Source organism: Eretmochelys imbricata, chromosome 2 (genome assembly GCF_965152235.1).
Source record: "Eretmochelys imbricata isolate rEreImb1 chromosome 2, rEreImb1.hap1, whole genome shotgun sequence".
NCBI lineage: Eukaryota > Metazoa > Chordata > Testudines > Cheloniidae > Eretmochelys > Eretmochelys imbricata.
Window position 1 is genome coordinate 228,097,194 of NC_135573.1, and position 21,121 is coordinate 228,118,314.

The 21,121-nt window shown below is 42.3% G+C and overlaps 1 protein-coding gene across 1 annotated transcript in view; it reads right to left on the bottom strand.

The window, feature by feature from the left end:
• Nucleotides 1-20,686, bottom strand: part of ITGA8 (integrin subunit alpha 8) — a 170,057-nt gene extending 149,371 nt beyond the window's left edge. Inside the window, 4 exon segments of the mRNA XM_077809430.1 lie at nucleotides 2,463-2,563; nucleotides 19,485-19,609; nucleotides 20,089-20,570; nucleotides 20,573-20,686. Coding sequence (XP_077665556.1) covers nucleotides 2,463-2,563; nucleotides 19,485-19,609; nucleotides 20,089-20,570; nucleotides 20,573-20,686 — 822 coding nt within the window.
• Between the last annotated feature and the right edge of the window lie 435 nt (nucleotides 20,687-21,121).

The following is a 21,121-nucleotide window of genomic DNA, read 5'->3' on the forward strand; positions in this document are numbered from 1 at the left end:
TCTACCTCTGCTTCTCCCCTGCCTTGGAGGTAGGATTCTGAGACCTCTTTCTCTTTCTGGCTTGGCACAACAGGCAAGATTTAACCCTGACTGAGTGGACTTTTGCCAAATGAGTTTTTGATACAAAACTATTTAATAAGATAGAATATATTCTATAATAAATAATTAGTATGTGATGGAACGGATAAACTGTCCATTTTTGTCTTGGGATTGATTTACAGTCAGATATTAATCTCTCTCTGGTAATGTACTGTTATCATTTTTTACATCACTATAAGGCACCAGTCCTGCAATTAGCTCTGGCCGGGGGGATCCCTGTGCCCACACAGAGCTTACTGCAGGTGTGCACATTGCTTTGCAAATGTATAAGACATGGCTCTTCCCTGAGCAGCCTACAGTCTAAACAACATACTAGAGAAAAAATAGAGGACAATTAACATTAATTTTAGATGCATTTCAGAAAGTTTGATAAAATCATTTGCAACAGAAAATTTATAACAGTAACATTTTGGCCCAATTCTATTTTATTGTTGCTGCTGCTGCAGTAGAAAAAAAACACAAGCAAAAAAACCTCCCCTCTTCCCCAAGGAACCCTATCAAAGTTTAAACCTAGAGTTTTCTCACTTCCCAAAGTCAGCAATTCAAGGTTTTGTCTTAAAATTGTTGACTTTAGCTATTGTGACAGGGTGCTGGGCAAGAACTACTGACTCAGCTCTCTGCCATGCCAACCCCCATTATGGGAAGCAAATTGGAGATGGCTAGAGAAAACCTGCACCTATATGGTGAATGGGAGACAGCTGCCCGCCCAGTTAGCCTGGGGCTAGATAAAGACTGCAGGGAAGGAAGCCAGGGAAAGGAGAGGAAGCAGAGTGATAGCCCTTCCCTCCTGGAAGCAGACACTAGAAGCAAGCTGTGTATGGGGAAAAGGTGGTGGGAGTAGAACCTGTGAATAAAAACCACCAGTGGTTACTGAACCCCAGGGTCTCCAAGTGACTTTATCAGCACAGCAGGGGCAGGAGCCAAGAGGGCACTGCCACGAACTGCTACGACTAAATTGCAGAAAGTTTGGCAAAACTGTTGATGAGAAAACATACTAGAACCAAAACAAAGCCGGTCTGTAACCGACATTGTGGGGGTTTTTTATGGCACAGCAATCAATGGTGGGATTTCCTCACATCTGATTAAAACTAAGGCATTCTAAGTTTCAGTGAATAGTTGTATAGGAAGATGTTATATTTCAGCTTGCTGTTATTATTAGAATACATGATAAGTATTCCCCTATTTAAATCAATATAACACTTTATGACAAATTTTAGTTAAAGCCAAATAATATGTTAGGGTTTCCTTTTTAACAATAATTTTATATATGTTATCAATTTTTAAATAAAAGTACATCTACCAGATGCAGGTACCAAATCTGCAATTTGACAGCTATGATAACTCAGATGCAAAACCGCAGGGAATTAACTGTACATGTTAGTTCTGTAACACAAGAGAGCGATGTTTTATTCATCACCTGTTTTATGTCAAAATTCTTTCTGGGGTTGACCACAAGATCAACTATTTAAAGTAAGGCATTTCCTTCAGATACTTATTCCCATTAATTAATAACTAAAACAGCTTTAAACAAATCCCAAGACAAAAGTTGTTGTTTCATAATTGTAAGGAAAATAAATTATGGCCAAACTAAAGTTTCATATCACAAAGTGTTTAGTATCCTTTTCACTGTGAATCCTAGTGCAAAAACTGTAAATGTAAAATGCCTGTGTATAGCATACATCAACTCTATGCTATGCAATAAAACTATTCAGTATAAGAAAGATATCAAATATATCAGTATAAATATGCAGTAGGGGCTTTCCATCAGTGCCTACAAAATGTTCTATAAAATCAGAACACGTACACTAAATGTTTTTAAAAGCAAAACTCTTATTTAGTCATTACCATGACTACAACATAACAATACAATATAATATGATTACCCTATAAAACAAAATTAAATATTGATACAAATAGTAACATTTTCATCAGGATATCAATTGATCTTCACTGGAATTCTTGGCTTCCTTTAGGTAATTCTCTAGCTAACTTTCCTCATAAAGCTTTACAACACGTTATAGTTTTTTAAACATATGGCTATCAGTTCCTTTATATCTTAAAAATAGTTCCACTATTTTATGCTTTGAATAATAAATTAGATTACTCATTCGCTTGCATGATGAGTAAAATGCCTTTCTTCATTTTTAACACTGCATTAAGATGGTCTTCAAGTATTCAGTTCAGTCTGATTTTTATATATTGCTTTTATTGTCTGATCTCTCTCTCTATATAATCTGTTTTTGTATATACATATATTCTAAAACTTGTTAGTTGTGTACACACACACATGCACACATACATTTAAGATATACAGTTCAGAAAAGGTAAACATCTGAAAATGAATATCAATTCATGAAACTTACCACAACTTTTCCTTTATGAGCTTTGACTGTTGCCCCAAACCACTGATTTGACTTAAACTCAATAGGTTCCCTGGTGCCGTTGACTTTGATTTTTCTGTTGTCTGACAAAGAAAGAAACAGGCTGCTGATATCTAATTTAAAAAGTGTTACTTCATTGGCTTCAGCTAGATGATAATAGAGCAATGGACATATGAATTATATCACATCTATCATCCTCAGACAAGTTTCATTAATGTGGTAAAGGCATTTTAATATTGTTCAAGCACATGTCATTGGTCAATGAAAAATGCCTCTCAAATTCACATAAAATTAAATATTTGAAATGACTGTAATGGCAATGAAAAACTTAGGAAACTAAGGAAAAGACTAGCCCTCTATCCACACTGAAAATGTTGTTTAGCTGGGGATTTCTAATAAAGAATGAACAAGAATCCCTACAAAATGAGCAAAAATTTAATAAAACTGTTCTCAAAAGTTACATAGCTTTATACTGTGACAAAATATGTATCATAGTCATCGTTGGCCAGGCAAATGCAATTTCTCAGCATGCATTATTTAAGGACCAGCATTCAGTATAGCAAAGGACTTAGTTCTTAACTGAATTACATGTGTACATACTGCCACAAGAGACAGTTCTTTAACATTGCTTTATATACACTTTGCAGATGTCAGCATAAGAGGAGCCATCTGGGTAAAGACTCAGCCCAATTATAATGCATTTCAGGTTTAATGAAAAGCAGACATCCCTTCCTTTCACCCTCAGTACTCTGAAGTAAACTGATTTCCCACATGGTCTTAAGGTATGCTCCTCCCTCACAAGTCACTCTTAATGAACTTCTCAATTTATATATAAGCAGCTTATTACACATATCCCCTCGTATCTGTCTTCTCTTACTTTTGTTTCTGGTTCTTATCAAAGAGTATTTCACAAGAATCAACTCTTTTTTATGCATTTTAAGTGAAAATAAAAACACACACACTGTCAAACCTGGAATGTAGAGAGGTTTTTAACATCATATTATTTGAATTTAGGTAAATGAAAAACAAAAACATACCAGTAAAAATTAAAGAAAGAGTCAACATTTTCCTGCAGTTACAGACAGTGGTAGATGAAATACCTATGTTTTTTCCTATTCTAAGCACAGGGTATAGCATTGGAGACTGCTGTGCGATAACTGCTGATAAATGTTATTGATACAACCTGAATTAGGGGTGAAAGAACCATTATATTAGGGAATAGGAGGACTCAGCATCTGTATTTTTGTTAATTTGGGACTGTGTATGAAGTTGCAGGATCAGAAAAACTGACTCGAATGTATGAAAGTTTTGAGAAAGTTCATTTCATTTATATGAACCTGTGAAATTTGTAAATTTCTGTGCCTCACCTATACAGATTCTCTAGTACGGCAATTAGCATTTACAGAACTGGCAAAAGAGGCAAAAACTTTATCGCATGCATACTGATTTTCAGAAATCAGCAAGAATATATATAAAAATATACTGAATTTTTTTTTTTAGCTGGAAACTATTAAAGGGCCAAAACTTAGGAGTGTGACAGAAGATGACTTTTGTGAGGCACTGCATTGGGGGAGCTTCAAAATTCCACCCACCCTTTGGTGCCACTCTTTTGATTCCCTCTCCCAAAGGGGCCAGACGTGCAGATGCTTTCAAGCTCTCAAAGCTTCTTTTTTTATTAAAACAACATATTTGAACATAGGCTATGTTCAAGTATGCAGTCTTGATTGAAAACAAAGCTTTTAAAGCTTGAAAATCTGCCATGGGTTTTGACTTACAGCTGCCAACCTTAGACTGTCTCTGAAGAGTGAATTCTCACAATCACTTTTCTAGCTTGAAAAGAGTATTTTTATTTGAAACAAACGTATTTGTATACAGGCAGATTGTACTCAAATGTGAACAGACGTTATGCTTTACAAACACCACCTCTTGTTCAAGAATCACCCCTCTGAGAATGAATCCAAGATGGAGGCTAGGATTTCAGAGCTCCTGCAGAACCCTGTACAACTCTACACTTTGTCCCATGGGCCCTTGACACTTTTAAAGCCATGATGCTGTATAGGATAAAGGGCCTAAACTACAGTGAGATAACCTGATGTCTCACTATATTTTCTCAAACCGCACATGATTATTTCAGGGGTAACTCACTAAAGTGTGTGAGTCTAGCATCAGTCAGGCTATGGCCTTGTTTTGTCTTTCTCCACACAGGTCAGCAAAGCTGGCACCTGTCGCAGTGTCTTCCTGAAGCACAATATGGCTGTGCTTTCTCAGACACTGTACCTGTCTGAAGCGCAATGCCTTCAGCAGCCCCTGCTAGGGGAGCATATCTCACCGCCACCTTTGGATATGCCTTTTATGTACCATTGAGCTTTTCACATATAACACTTCCTGACGCCAAACCAGTATTGAGATCACGATAAAACAGCAACCATTTCTCGCAGCTTTCCCCATATAACTCTACCGAAATAAAAGACAACATAAAAATGGTCTTGTCGCCTTGCTGGTCCCAGGATAGTAAGACTTGAAGAGAGCTCTGTGTAAGAGTGAAAGCTCGTCTCTCTCACTAACAGAAATTAGTCTAATAAATCTAATAAAATTACCTCATCCACCTTGACTCACATAAAAATGGACACATCTGTAAATTTACCCAGACTGTGTTATTCCATTTGTACTGTACACTGCGTGTTTCATTAGAGAACAGGTTTCTGTGGGAGTACAACATGGTACAGCTGCTGTTTCACTGTATCATAGATACTTATATGGCCCCCATTACAGTAGTGTGCAAGCTCCTCTCAACCTTTAGTGTATTTATCCTCACAACACCCCATGAAGATAGGAAGTGCTATTATCCCCACTTTACATAGGGGCAACCGAGGCACAGAGAGGCTGTGCCTCTGGTCACTCAGAATGTGTGTGGTGACGCGGGGAATTGGACCAGCGTCTCCCACGTCCTAGGTTAGTGCCCTAATCACTCAACCATCCTGTTTTGCTAATAACTGCAGTCCATGCTCAGCTGTGCTGAACCTCCTTCCATTTGGTCCTTACCCCATACCAAATTCTGATTGACTTAACTGGTAATTTTGTCTGACTCAGAAGAGCAGCTCTTTAAAATGCCAAAGCAGCAGGTCGTTTCTCAAAGAACTGGGCTCCAGACGGCAGTTCCTGCAATGAAACCCGTGTGGCTCTATCACTCTGTGGACACCAGCTCCATACGGGTTTTTATGGAATGCTGTTGACAGAGTCTTGGATGCAGGGCAGGAGGTGGCCCTGGAAGGAGTGGTGCTAAGGCCAGTGGATCTGTGCCTACTACATGGATCCAGCAGCCATTTTTCATATGGAGGATGGAAATAGCAACAGCCTAGGGAGCCATTGTGGCTCTACTGCTATTCCATTGGTTGGGAAGAGAGGACTCTTTGCCCATGCCCTCAACTCCCAGCCTCATTACTGAGGATGTGAGTTGGATAATACAGATCTCATGGACCAAATCTAAGATCCTTATTCAGACCTTACTCAGGGAAATTCCCATTGACTTCAGTGGGGGTTTTGCCTGAGCAATGACCTCAGGATTAGGCTCATGAAAAAATGAAAATGAGCACGAATAACGTTTCCCGAAATGGGATTGAGATTACCTAACATTGCAGAAATCAAGAGTTTATACAGAAAGTTTCCTTGTGTTTCCATCAGGTCAAGCAAATATCACATGCTTTTTCAATCTATTTAGCAAACCATGCCACGTGGCACCTGTTGGTAGTATGATCTAGCACAGCATTTATTCATGGTGTGGATCAAATGCTCATGACAACAGCTTCAGTGAAACTTCCACTGAAATCATGTCATTGGCGTTATTTCAATGGGGGTTGCAGTGGTGTCACGGAGAGGAGAATTTAGCCATGTATGGCCACATGTCCTAGAGGATAATTTCAAAGACTCCATAATTCAGCTTCCCACATCCGCATATAGGCAGTGGCAGCAATGCACAGAATGGGTCAAGCGTGTGCTAAACACAACTCTTGTGGGAGTGTTTTTGTGTTTTACGTCCACACAGCAGTAACACAATTAAGAAAAATGTTAATCCCCATAGTCAAATATAAATCTATGTTAAAACAACATTGTAGGCTACAACTGTACACTTGAAAACTGAGCAGGTAACAGGTACACCTGTAAATCCAATATTTGCATATGTTAGATCAAATTTAGCTCTTCATAAGTGGGTGCAATTCCCATTTGGCTCACCAAGTGAGTAACTATACCTATGAGCAGTTAAGCATGCAGCTACCTGACTTGCATCTGCAAAAGCTTCTGTGCATGGATAAATGCAGGATTTGCATTCTGAATGGGTGCATATGCAAGTATTTGCTGGTGCAGTACTGATTTGCATATTTAGTTATTTTATTTAGATTTTTAAAAAAAACGCAAAACCACCTTTCCAAAAGACCCATATTTATGCAAAATTTGAAACAATTTAAACAAAAGCAAGCACAGCAATTTTCTCAAACTGAAGAAAGGAGAAAAAAGATCCCACTCAAACAATTGATCCCAGCTATACAATACACCCACTATACATCCACCCCAAACCTCTCCTCCCTCCTCAAAAACCTGCGAGGGAAAGAATAACTTTATGGGGTCTGTGTGGTAACAATACTTTGCTTTTCTCATGCACTTTCAACAGCCTCACCTGCATTCTGCCCACTAATCCACCTACACTACTTCTGATATTCGAAACCCCTATGCAGCTGTCAAACTACTGATGCTGCCTTTTTTTTTTTAAGAAAAAATCAAGCTGTCAGAAAAATGCTTCCTTCTTACTCTTCTAAATGGGGTGCTTGTCCCCACGAGTTACTGAGGTCCAGGATAGACAATATTCAGACCCATATCTTGTGACTCCTTGGAACTAGAGGAGAGAGCTCTGTATCATCAAAAAGCCAGGAATTCCCATTTCCAATTACATAAAATTTATTTACATGGGTATCAAGTTTTGAACTTTCTTACTGTTGAGGCACTGCCTCAGCATTTTAAAAAGCTGTTTTCTTTTCTCTAAAACATTGGGGAAACCCTTCAGGGATAGGTGTGATAAATGAAGGGGGGGTTAGCTCCCTTTTATGGACACCCAGCCAACCAGTTAGCTGTAAAATCCCTCTTGGTAGCTGTTCTCTGCTTGCTTTACCTGTAAAGGGTTAACAAAGTTCCCCAGGTAAAGGAAAAGAAGTGGGCACCTGACCAAAAGAGCCAATGGGAGGCTAGAACTTTTCAAAATGGGAAAAAAACTTCCCCTTTGGCTATTGTTCTCGGGAGAAGGAGACATGAAGCAGCAAGGCTATAAGCAGGAATGCTGTGTAAGGCTTGAACCAGGTATGAAAATTCATCTTCCATACCTAGAAGAAATTATTGGACAGGAAAATGTTTAAATAGACATTATCAGGTTTATTTCTTTATTTTGGCTTGTGTATTTCCCCTGTGCTAACCCCAGATGCTCTTGTTTTGCTTCTAATCTTTAAGATAAACCTCAAGAGAGCTATCTTGATGCTTAATTTTTGTAATTGTTTCTTTTAAGAACTAGCAAAAAGCTTAAGTTGCAAATGTATTTCCTTTCTTTGTGTTTTTAACAAATTTTACCTCTTTTAAGAACAGGATTGGATTTGTGTCCCCCGAAGAGGTTTGTGTATGTTGTTTAATTAGCTGGTGGCACAGCCAATTTCCTTTGTTTTCTTTCTCAGCTCTTCGGTGGTGGGGAGGAAGAGGTGAAAGGTCAAGAGGATAACCCACAGGGAGGAATTCCCAAGTGCTCCTTCCTGGGTTCAAAGGGGTTTTTTTCTGCATTTGGGTGGTGGCAGCATTTACCAATCTAAGGTCAGAGAAAAGCTGTAACCTTGGGAGTGTAATACAAGCCTGGAGTGGCAAGTATTAATTTTTAAAATCCTTGCGGGCCCCCACCTTCTGCACTAAAAGTGCCAGAGTGGGGATTCAGTGCTGACACTAGGTTTGCTGGGATCCCAAAGAATGAGTGTGAACTGTTACTGCTGAACACCTGGAAACCTCTTCTGTCTGCTCTTAGGTGAGACTTTGTGGACTAAGCAACAGCACCTATAGCTAATACTCCAGTGGCCACACTGTAGATCCACTTCCCATTCTTCATTTTAATTCTGATCCAGTAACCTCCAATCTGTAGACAAGATCATTCCCACCTGATGCCCTGGATTTCCTTTCTACTCCCCTAGATTATGCTAGTCACCACTCTAGCTCTCTGCAGATGCAGGAGGAGGAGACACTTCAGTGCTTAGCCTCGCATTTGGGGCATGTCTACAATACAAACTTTTGCCAATGCAGGTTACAGCAGCATAAAGCCTCTGTAGTTAGTATAATGCTTGTGCACATGCATCCTTACACTGGCACTGTGCGTACTCACCAGGAATGCTTGTTTCTATGTACAATGCAGTGCATTATGGGTAGGTAACTCTCCACCATCCAGCACACTGTCTTTTTGGAAGTTCTGGCAATGCATGGTGGGGCAGAAATGAATCTTGCAGAGGTGACTGGGACTGCAGGGTCAAGTTCCCATCATGCAACTTTCTCCAACTCATAATACTATCTCTATCCCGTAATTTCTGTGCCTGTTTTGAAAATCCCATAACCAGCATGGGACTTTTTGCTGTTCACCATCTTTAACAGAAGCCTGGAGTCTCCACAGCTCTGCACCATTGCTGTGAGCATTGCAGGCACAGGACACATGATCCTCTGGTATTTGCAGAGCCAAAAGAAGAGGAGTGGGGAACATGATGATTTCCAGGCAGTCAGATTGCTGTGGGACATAGCAAGAACCAGTTAAAGATGGAGCAGCTTCAGGCAGTGCAGCATTGCTTCTGGGACCGAGAAATTAGCACTGATTGGTGGCATCATATCATAATGCAGAATTGAGATGACAAGCAGTGGCTGCAGAACTGTCAGATGCACAAGGCCATATTCCTGGATCTGTGTGCCAAGCTTGTTCCTGCCCTCCAGGGCAGGGACACCAGAATGAGAGCTTCACTGACAATGGAGAAGCAAGTGCTGATCATACTGTGGAAACATACGACGTCAGATTGCTATCAGTCAATGGAAAATCACTTTGCACTTGGAAAATCCACTGTAGGGGCATGGGGCACTGTCATGCAAGTGTGCAGGGCAATGAATTGTCTCCTCTCATGCACTGGCAATATGCAGGACATAATGGATGGATCTGCAGCAATGGGGATCCCAAACTGCAGTCAAGTAACAGACAGCACTAGATCACCATGACACAGAGTATATCAACAGAAAGGGCTATTTTTCTATGGTTATGCAAGTGCTGGGTGGGTCACAGGGGATGCTTCACTGACATCAATGTTCAGGGAAGGTGCATGACTCTCATATCTTTAAAAACATGGGACTGTTTAATAGGTGCTACAAACAGTGACTTTCTTTCCCAACTGGCAGCTCACCAGTGGTGATGTTGAAATGCCAGTAGTGATCCTAGGGGACCCAGCCTACCCCTTACTCCCCTGGCTCATGAAGCCATACTCCAGCCACCTCGACAGCCCCAAGAAAAGATTGAACTTTTGGTTCAGCAGGTGCAGAATGATAGTTGAATGTGCTTTTGGTAGATTGAAGGGTTGCTGGCATCGTGTATTCACAAAATTGGATCTCAGTGAGAAAAACTCACCCAAGGGTTCTAGCTGCCTGCTCTGGCCTGCATAATATTTGTGAAGCAAAGGAAGAAAAGTTGCGACTGGGATGGAGGGGGAACCCTCCACTTGAGCGTCTGCTGAGTTTGAGCAGCCAGGCACAAGGGCTATCAGAATAGCTCAATGTGGAGCTAGACATCTCAGAGAGGCTTTGAAAGAAGAGTAATGTATTGTGGTGTACTGTGCTCTGCCTGGCCCTGCAGTTTAGGGGCCTGTTAGGAACTGTGTGGTGCTTGGTGCAGATCTATGAATATAAAAGTGACAAAGCACCTATTAATCTGGTGGTGTTTGCTGCACGTTTATGATTATAACACTGTGTTTATCACTGATCCTATGTGTTGGGTCACTCTGTACAGTAACAAGTAGGTGGGCGCTTTCAGAACTGCTAGGCACTTCGCAGCATATGTTGGGAACTAATAAAGATGAATTATTTTCCAAACAATAGAGTTTTACTGAGTAATGAAAAACACTTCAAAAAATTTCTGTGCAAGTTAAAAGCATACATTAAAATCTTAACAAATTTATAGAACAGAGCTTAAAGAAGGGGAACATTCATTTCCTTTTTAGTTACACATTCATCAACAATGGTTCTCACAAGTCAGCGTACATGAAGCTGAGGTTGTCCTTAATGTGTGTCTCCCTCCCGCCCCCCGGGGTGCAGTGGTAGGGATAAGGATGCAGCTTCTGATGCCACAGGCACTGTTAAGGGGGTTTGTAGGGAGTTGCTATACTGGAGTTCTCCATGGACTGCAAAAGGAGGTGAGCCCACAATTGTTGATCCTGTAGGTCCACAAGAGTCTGCAGCATCTGTGTGTGCTGCTGGACAAGCCCCATTATGTACTGTTGCATCTCCCTCTCTGACTCCTGGGCCTTTCTCCTACCCACTATTTCCTTCTCCATACACTGCAGTATTCAGCTCCAGACCCTCTGTTCACAGTCTGATACAAGATCTTGCTGAACATGTCATCCCAAGTCCCCTTCCTTATCTGGCTCAGGCATTCTGCAGGTGTGGAGGGAGAACCGCTCAAGGTCACAGGTGCTAATGGCATCCCGAAGCCACCCAGGCCCAGATGCTACTAGCCTGTGTACTGCAGTGATACCTGCTGAAGTTATCAGTGAGTGGTGTGGGAAAGTGTACCACCTTGGAGGAGGAAATGTGTCTGCCATCCCTAGATGGGGGGAGGTGTTACTATGTTGGTGTAATGGAGAGCTTACATCAGTGGGAGACTAATTTAAGCATAGACACATGCACAACTAGGATGACACAAGGTGGCTTAAATCGACCTAACTTTGTACTCTAGACCAGGCCTTAGTCACACAATTTCCTTCTTAACATGCACATGAGCATTGATTTTAGGTCTTTCACATAGATGTGCTGAGCACAATCATAAGGCTTGGAACTAGAATCTAGGGAACCAGGGTCTAGTGGGCCAAGCAAAGAGGTGATAACTGGTCCTGTTGGAAACTGGGAAAGGAGGAGACTGACTTTAGGAAACTCAGTTTGCTTCTCTGTGCCTCAGTTTCCACACCAGCAAAATGGAGGTAATGATACTGACCTCCATTATATAGTGCTTTGAGGTCTACGGATGGAAAACATTAGATATTATTTTTATTAGTGTTTTGGAGCAGTTAAATCTCTTAGGATTATCATGAGAGGGGCTCTTCTTAAATGAATCTGATTTTGCATAACTGGATTTACATTTTTTTATTGTGCATTAGAGTTCGTTCATGCAAGTTATTTTAATTTAATTGGACCATACCCAGAAGTTTTTATTCCATTTTTACTTTTTCCTGTCTCAGAGAAATCATCATTGAAGTCAATGGGAGTTAAATTACTCTTTCCTTTTTTCTCCTTAAAATGTGATTGGGATTGGGAAAAGAAACCACATACCTGCCATAAATCAGAACTCTACATGGGAATCATTAAGCCCATGGTAAGGCAAAACCGGTGTTGTTGAATCAATTGTGTCAGAATTTGAAGGTGGGGTGGAATTTTTCTCCCCTAATATTTTCTCTTGAGATGCAAATCCTATTTTATAACAGGATTCTAAATTTCCCATAGGATTTTATCATCTTTACAATTAATAGTTTTTTTATATAACTAAATCTCCTAAGTCTCACAATACATCCTTTCCTTCTGCAGTACCTGGGTTTTGTTACAATCAGCTCAGCTTCTGGCCAAACTGGCTCATGTTTTCTCTCAACCGCACACTTGGCCAGAGTTAACCTAGACTTCCCCCCTTTTTTTCTTGACAGACTATTCATATTTTCTACAGTTAGTTTGAAAAATACAACCTGTCTGACTAATATATGATGAAGCACACTCATAGGAGAGAGAGAACGAGCTGAATCCTGGAAGACTGGCAAATTCATTCCCCATCAGTGCTGCCTTTTTAAAAGTTGTTACTGTCTAAATCATTTTAAAATGAGTTTTTGAAATGTGTATTGTTAGTTTTCCAACAGATCCGATGTATAAATAGTTAGAATGGGGATTTCAGTTTGGTCCTGAGCTGCAAGATGTTCTGGATGCTTTGGAAGTAAAGCACTTAGTCAAATAGGGGGAAAGATTTCTGCAAGTTGCCCTTCTGCTACCCCTTCTGGTCACCATAAGGAACAGCGCCCATATTAGTACTTGCAGAGCAGTTCTCACCTTCAAAACACAAATTCAGCAGAAGCTCAGAGTTACAAACTGACTGGTCAACCACACACCACATTTGGAACCTGAAGTACTCAATCAGGCAGCAGCAGAGACCGAAAAAGAAAAGAAAAAAAAAAAAGCAAACAGTACAGAAGCTGGGAATGGGTGACAGGGGATGGATCATTTGATGATTACCTGTTCTGTTCATTCCCTCTGGGGCACCTAGTGTTGGTCACTGTCAGAACACAAAATACTGGGCTAGATGGACTTTAGTCTGACCCACTATGGCCATTCTTATGGTCTTACGTCCTTACGATGTTCAATGTAAGCTACTAAAATAATAAAGGGAAAGTTTAAAAAAAGATTTAACAAGGTCAGGAAACTGTTTCTATGCTTTTTAATTTAAATTAAGATGGTTAAACTGGCATTTTTCTTCTGCATAGTAAAGTTTCAAAACTGTGTTAAGTCAATGGTCAGTTGTAAACTTCTGAAAGAACAACCATAACACTTTGTTCAGAGTTGCAAACATTTCAGAGTTATGAACAACCTCCATTCCCAAAGTGTTCATAGCTCTGAGGTTCTCCTGTATTAAGTAATTAAGCCTCACAGCTAGTACATAAGTGGGTATTCTTAGCCCCATTTCTGAAACAAAGAAGTTGTGACTTGCTGAAGGTGAAAGAGGGAATCTGTTTCAAAAGCAGGATAGGAACTCAGGAATTCCTGATTGCCTGTCCAGTGCTCACATCACACTAAAAATGCCCCTCTGACCCCATCTCTCTCTCATTATACTCCAAAGAGAGTCATATCCAGCTTTCCACTGCTTAAGGGTAGGTCAGTGCAATATGACACCTTTAAAGAGGAGGGAGGGAAAAAGAGGGAACAAAGTAGAGAATCCTTAAAGACATCTCACCTCCCCACTGGAGCAAAGCACATACATCATTAAGGGGTTAATTGTTGTTGTTGCTTAGTAATTAAATCATCTTAGTGCTCTGGAGAAGTGCTGGATTGACTCATCTGAAAAAAATGAAGTCCCCTTACCTTTCCACAAGCTAGGTATTAACACTCACAAATGTGCATATCACATGCCATAAAACACTGCAAGTTAGTTTTGGGTTAGTTTTATCACCTGTGGATGAAAATCATCATGACTTGACAGATTTACATATTCTTATGTGATATATGACAATTTGGGATAATCCACTGTGAACAATCGAGATTACGTCGTGTGATTTTTCTGCACAAATATGAACACATAGCAGATATTCGTGGTCTCAGTTAGGATGACTTTCTGCCTAACTGGCTGTATTCTGGTATACAGATATTGATAGCACAATACTAAGGAATCCATTCTGTGTTTGGCAGCTGGAACAAGGCACTCTGAAGCAGTGACAGACGTTTAAAGCTAATTTTATATCTGTCACTAGGTACTGGTCTCAGTTCCAACACCTCTTCCTGTCCAGCATTGTCTCCTATCAACCCTCAAGGGTTTGTGGAGAAGAGGCTTATCTTGAGCCATTCTTCTTCCCTTCCTGCTTGTTTTTCCGTACAACCCCATATTAAACAAAACCAATACATTCAGACAGTAAACATCTTAATAACCAGATCAACATTCAGTAACCATAACTTATTACAGAGCAACTGTAATTACCATCCCACTATAAACTTAGCATGTGGCATAATACAGCTTCCTGATTCTTGACTGATGTCATTACATTATACTTGTCAGCTCTCTCTCTCTTTTTTCTCCACATTTGAGTGGAGGGGGGATATTAATAGCATGAATTCAAATACTGGTGATGCATTTGGAATGTTGTTGATGAACGAACCATGCTTGAAATTCAAGTCATAGACTTTAAGGTCAGAAGGGACTACCACTATCATATAGTTTGACCTTCTGCACATTGCAGGCCACAGAACCTCACCCACCCTCTCCTGTAAAAGACCTCTAACCTCTGGCTGAGTTACTGAAGTCCTCAAATCACGATTTAAAGACTTCAAGTTACAGAGAATTCACCATTTACACTAGTTTAAACCTGCAAGTGACCCCTGCCCCATGCAGCAGAGGAAGGAGGAAAAAACCTCAAGGTCTTTGCCAATCTGACCCAGGGGAAAATTCCTTCCTGACCCCAAATATGGAGATCGGTTAGACCCTGAGCATGTGGGCTAGACCTACCAGCCAGACACCTAGGAAAGAATGATCTGTAGTAACTAACAGCCCTCTCCAGCTAGTGTCCCATAATGGACCGTGAGACATACTTGCTCCTAGCAGTCAGCTACATGCCATTGTAGACAATCCTGTCATACCATAAACTTATCAAGCTCAGTCTTGAAGCCAGTTAGGCTTTTTCCCCCACTGCTCCACTTGGAAGGCTGTTCCAGAACTTCACTCCTGTGGGATTAGAAACCTTAACCTAATTTCAAGCCTAAATTTGATGATGGCCAGTTTATATCCATTTGTTCTGGATTCCACATTGATGTTTAACTTAAATAACTCCTCTCCCTCCCTGGTATTTATCCCTCTGATGTATTTATAAAGAGCAATCATATCTCCCCTCAGCCTTCTTTTGGTTAGGGTAAACAAGCCAAGCTCTGTGAGTCTCCTCTCATACGGTAGGTTTTCCATTCTTCAGATCATCCTAGTAGCCCTTCTCTGCACCTGTTCCAGTTTGAATTAATCTTTCTTACACATGGGAGACCAGAACTGCACACAGTATTCCAGATCCTGAGGTCTCACCAGTGACTCGTACAATGGTACTAACACTTCCCTGTCTCTACTGGAAATACCTAGCCTGATGCATCCTAGGACTGCATTAGCCTTTTTCATGGGCACATCACATTGGCGGCTCATAAACCTCCTGTGATCAACTAGTACACCCAGATCTTTCTCCTCCTCTGTCACTTCCAGCTGATACGTCCCCAGCTTATAGCAAAAATTCTTGTTGTTAGTTCCTAAATGCATGACCTTACACTTTGCCCTGAGACATTCTACACCTCAAAGCAACATGCTGAAATCCCCATATTCATCACTGTCATACAATTATGACATGTTTTGGACAAAGTATGCCTTGTGAGGTAGCATGTTAAAAAGCCTTAATTGGTTGACCATTAATATTATGTTGGATTGTATACGCTGTTGTTATATGTGAAGTTCTGAAGTATTGCTGTATGTGTTACTGAAGTATGTTATGAGGTTGGGAACACACACAACCAGCCTTTCAGGTACAACAGTGGAGTAGCCAGACATGCTGGTATCCCATTAAAGGGAATCCACTCTCCCAGAAGCCATCCCAGAAGACTTCTCAGAGAGAGCATGTAGACAATGGATGCTGCTTGACCAATGGGGGAAGACCCCCATGTCACAAGCAAAAGATCTTTCCAGCAAGCTGGAAGAAACTATAACAGAGGGGAAGTGACATCATGACTTGGCCTCACTCCCACCACAACTCAACCCCTGGAAACATGCCTATAGGACAAAGACTTTGTACTGCAGGAGGGTGGTCCCAGGCTGAATGGCAGTTCCAGCCTGTGTTTTGAAGATCTGTGACCTGTTTGTACCATCTATCAGGGTGAGACACTACTTGATTCAAATTCTGTTTAGTTTATAGAATTTAGACTGCAAGTTTATTTTTGTTTTCTTAAGTAAACAACTTTGATCTCTATTCTTGCTACTTATACTTACTTAAAATCTATCTTTCTGTAGTTAATACTGTTCGCAAGGTAATTCCAAACTCGGGTAAATTAAAAGTATTATTACAGCTCTTTTGTAAAGGGCACTTATGGAAAGTGTTCTCATTCAATGAGCATTCCTTTGTTTCTCTTTTTTTAAGTCTGATGGTCATTATTGGCAATACAAGTGAGAAAAGAATCGAAGTGTGCTTCTCTCATTGGGGCAAGGTAACTCTCATTGACAATAATAATACAAGTGAGTTACTCGTGTGTCAAGGGGAGACTAGATCCTCAGAATGGAAAAGTTAAAGACTTGTTATGCTCGAAATTCTGGATTTAGCGGTCAGTCTGCATGGTCATTTAAGTGGTATGTAATGTGTTCTCTCTCTCTGTCTGTATACCACATTAGTTTCTATTCTGATCTTAGTGAAGCAGATTATTAATTATTCAGCAGTTTGTTTTCCTTTAATTGTACTTAGCACACTTGACTGAAAGAGCAGCTAATACTGGACTAGGTCCAAGAAAAAGGTGAGTTTTGTATAAAAAGGCATCAAAATGAAAGCTTTCAGCTTTGAAATCATCTATTTTTTCCTTCTCCTCTGTTTTTAGAAGATTATTTCCAGCCCTTTTGATGTCAAGAAATTCAATGCCTTTTACAAAACTGCTGCTGTGTGTAAAACATTCCTTTTTAAAAATTAAATCCAGTATATTTAATTCCCCATCTACTATACTCTTAATAAGTGAAACTTCCTAATATTAGAGAAATGATGGTCTTATGGTTAAGGCACTAGACTGGGATGAAGGGGACCCAGATTCAATTCCTAGCCCCATCAGAGACCTTGTGCAAACCTAAATAACTTGTTTCTGTGTCTCAGCTTCTCCCCTGTAAAATGGGAACAGTATCATCTCAAAGGGGTATTGCAGGGATAAATTCATCAGTGAGTCTGAAGTATTCATACAGTGACAGAGGTCATATAAGGTCATATAAGAATAGTCTGAAAACATCTGTAATATTTAACAAACCATTGGTTGTGTCCCGTTACAGCTACAAACACAAAAAAGGAAAATATATTAAAAAGATTTAAAACAGTAATTTCCAGGCTAACGGCAGTATTGTGTGCTCTGCTTTGGAGTAGAGAGGAGATAAAAAGGAACAGAAGACTTGCTCATACAGCTGAAAATATTCCAAAGAGAAGGGAGCTGAACATAAGTAGCATCATTTTACGGCACAGATGTGTAAATAAATTAATATTGACTGAATCAGTGATGACATATGCAAAGCATTCTGTGTACTCGTGTCCTAGCTCCAATTTATGTTTGCATTCATTCATATATACATATCCTAATACCCTTTTCTTTCTCTTCTCTCTAGCCCCTATAGAAATAGGGTATTGACTTGCCTCTGTGGACTCTGTGAGATCACTCTATGCTTCAGCTTAGTGCTCTGGAAAAGTTTTGGACTGACCACTCTGGAAAATGAAGTTCTCTAATCTGGTCACAAACTGGCATTTGCATGGCAAAGCCTAAAACCCCTGTTATCTTCAAGTAGTCAACTGCTTCTGGCCACCACACCTCCTACCTACTCCAGAGGCTAAATCTGTGCTCCAGATCTCTCTGAAACTCTGTGACTGATAGAACGTGTGGAGTCTTCCTGAATCTGTTTAGCCACCCACTGTGGTCTTTTCCACACAAGGGCCTGATCTGGCCCCATGCGTCCACTGTAATCCTTTCCCAAGATAACATTTGAAAATGTATTGGATCCTCACTTTGGCTGAAGCTTCAAAACTTGAAAACAATTTACATTTAAACACATGGTACTTCATTGTATGCTCCTGTGGTATAAGGGTACATTTACCCTTATTTACCCAGATGTAAATAGTAGGTGTGCTGGCAATATTATTTGCTGTGTACCTATATACACATGCATATATTAAAATATATACACACACAGCAGAGGGGACATATACTGTGCATACATCTACATGCATATAGTGCATATAGAATTAGAGACAGTATGTGTGTGATTACAGTATCGATCCAGGTATTGCAGGTGTATTGTAACGTTTATAACACAGTAAGCTGGGATTCTTTCACACATGCCTGAGTGGGTGTGCACACACACAGCTGGGGAACTGTGTTGCTGATTTGTTAGCTATAGGGAAGTTGACCGAAATTTCATTTATGTTCATAGAAACAGGCTTTGTTGTATTATATTAATATTTGTATGACGAATAAGCACTAAAATTAAATACAGTCTGGTGAATTGTAACTTTTGTTCTAAAGATTATATTGTATAAATATGCCTACATTAAACCATTCAGTTTAAATGTTTTTGGAAACACTAGGTTTAAATTATTTTCAAGGGCTATAAAGAGAAAACATAAACAGCCTGAATTGTTTAAAATGTGTGTTCCCTTTAATTAAATTAGAAACATCTGTCTTGGGATTTTGAAAGTGGTCGGATATAATCTATCCACATTATGCCTACATCAGTTTGCATCCAACTTTCAGTATTTTGAAAGAAAATTCTTCCTTTCTGTAAAGAATTAAATCAGCATGGAGCATAAGGTACCGCCTCCCACTGAATGGGCAGAATCCCTTGTTGAAAACAGCACTGAAAACGACCAACAACCAATTTCCACGGTTCGGGGGGCGGGGGGGTTACATCAAACACGGAGTTTGGTCTTCTGAACATTTGCAAGTGGGTATTTCTTTTCAAAAAGTGTTACGTGCAATCCACACACCTTTCATTCAACGTATGGAAAGCGGCAGTGGCCTACGCACCAATCCCCAACTTCACGCGATTGTCATTTCTGTAGGGACCATCTCCCCCGGACGCACACAAACTCCAAGGGCGCAATTTCTCTGGGGAACTACACACGCTCAGATCAGACTGACAGACACAAGTGAAGGGAGCGCCGAACCCACTCGCAGTAAGGGGTGACTTTCCCAGTACAATACAACGCGAAATAGCTGTGCGTTACATGCGTATAACGATTTACTTACTCGTAGTATCGAAGGGGATCTGTTTGCACTCAGCGGCCGGCCAAGGACAGTAATACACCGCTCCCCCTTCCTGTATGTCCGGCTGGGTAGTATTGGCTTTGGGAGCACCGACCAGGACACTTACTCTGCAAAAACATTTGTGACCGTCACTAGATAAAGGCGGACTGATGGCAGATCATTTGTGCCCACCCGCTGCCACCCACACCAGAGCCCGGGGACGGGCGGAAATCGGCAGGACCCTTTCCCTGTGGCCAATGCTCCACGGAGCTTTCATTCCCATCTGTTTCCAGCAGATAGATAACCCCTGCGGGCCAGGGGGCAGCTGGAGCTGCATCCGCCGGCCGGTGCCAGAGAGACGCCCGCAAAGGGCTGCCCCCGCTCGGGGTTTGGGCAGATCCCTGCCCGCACCCGCGGCTGGGTTCCTGGCGAGCCTGCCCCGGGGTGCTGGGAGCGGCGCCGCGGCTGGCTTTAGCCAGGACGAGTTGGGCTGATGGAGACCTTCTCTGGCCACCCCGGCGCGGGTCTCCGGTGGCCCCGGCGCTGGGGCCGCCGAGCTCCCGGGCAGGGCTCCGGGCTGGGAGGGAAGCGCCCCGCGGGTACTTACGCGCCGGTGTAGTGGTGGAAATCCACGGCGTAGCCGAAGTAGCTGCTCTCGGGCCCGCTGTACACGGTCAGCTTCTCCTCGTCCACGTTGAACGCCGCCAGCCCCGGCGGCCGGAGCATCCCTGACAGCAGCAGCAGCAGCGGGGCGAGGGGCTCCCAGCGGCGCCCCGGGGGCAGCATCCTGCTCCTCAGCCGCGGAGCCTCCCGCTCCCGGGGCAGCGCGGCGGGGGCAGCCTGGCGGGGCGCGGGGCGCAGCGGCGAGGCGGCTGGTGCGCAGGGACCCGCGGCGGCTCGGCTCGGACCCGCAGCCCCGCTCCGCGCCGCCTCTCGCCCGGCGCCCACAGGCATCTCCGCGCGGCGGCAAGTGAGGCAGCCGCTCGGCCGGCTGACTCCGGGGCGCCCCCTGGTGGCCGGCCGCTGGGGCACAGGCAGAGCGCTCCGCAGGGCAGCGGGCGCGCTGGGGGGGTCGGCGGCCGGGGACCGCGACAAAGCCCTGAACTCCCTGGCTCTGGACGTTCTCTCTTCCCCACGCCGCGCGTGTGAGATGCACCAGGGAATCCACTCACTGGAGGGGGGGGGTGCCTGATGCCCCCTGGCATCGGATCCGAAGGGATCTAGATAGTCACCCCCACTGGAAAAGCAAGCAGATTGTTGCCCTATCGTCTGAAAGGTGGAATCTGAGCCTTCCCCGCAGAGCCAACAAGTCAAGGGGAGGTTCAGCTGCTTTGCTAAATTAGAGGAGGGCAATCAAAGCATGAAAGTACAAGCCAGTACAGGACGCGCAACAGCACCCTCCGAGGGCAAAGTTTTTCCCGAAGTTTGTAGTGTGGTAGCCACTGGTGGCACCCTGGAGCAGGGGCAAACACAGGTGTGCAGCGCCCTCCTCAGCAGAGCAACTCGGAAGGACAAGTCACTTCTCACTCTTTTGTGGACTGAAAATGTCCCGATTTGGGGCTGAAACGGACAGGTGGGATTTTAGGGAAAACTGGAACCTCTGGTTCAAAGCTGTTTGTGAGCCGTGTGTATGATCTAAC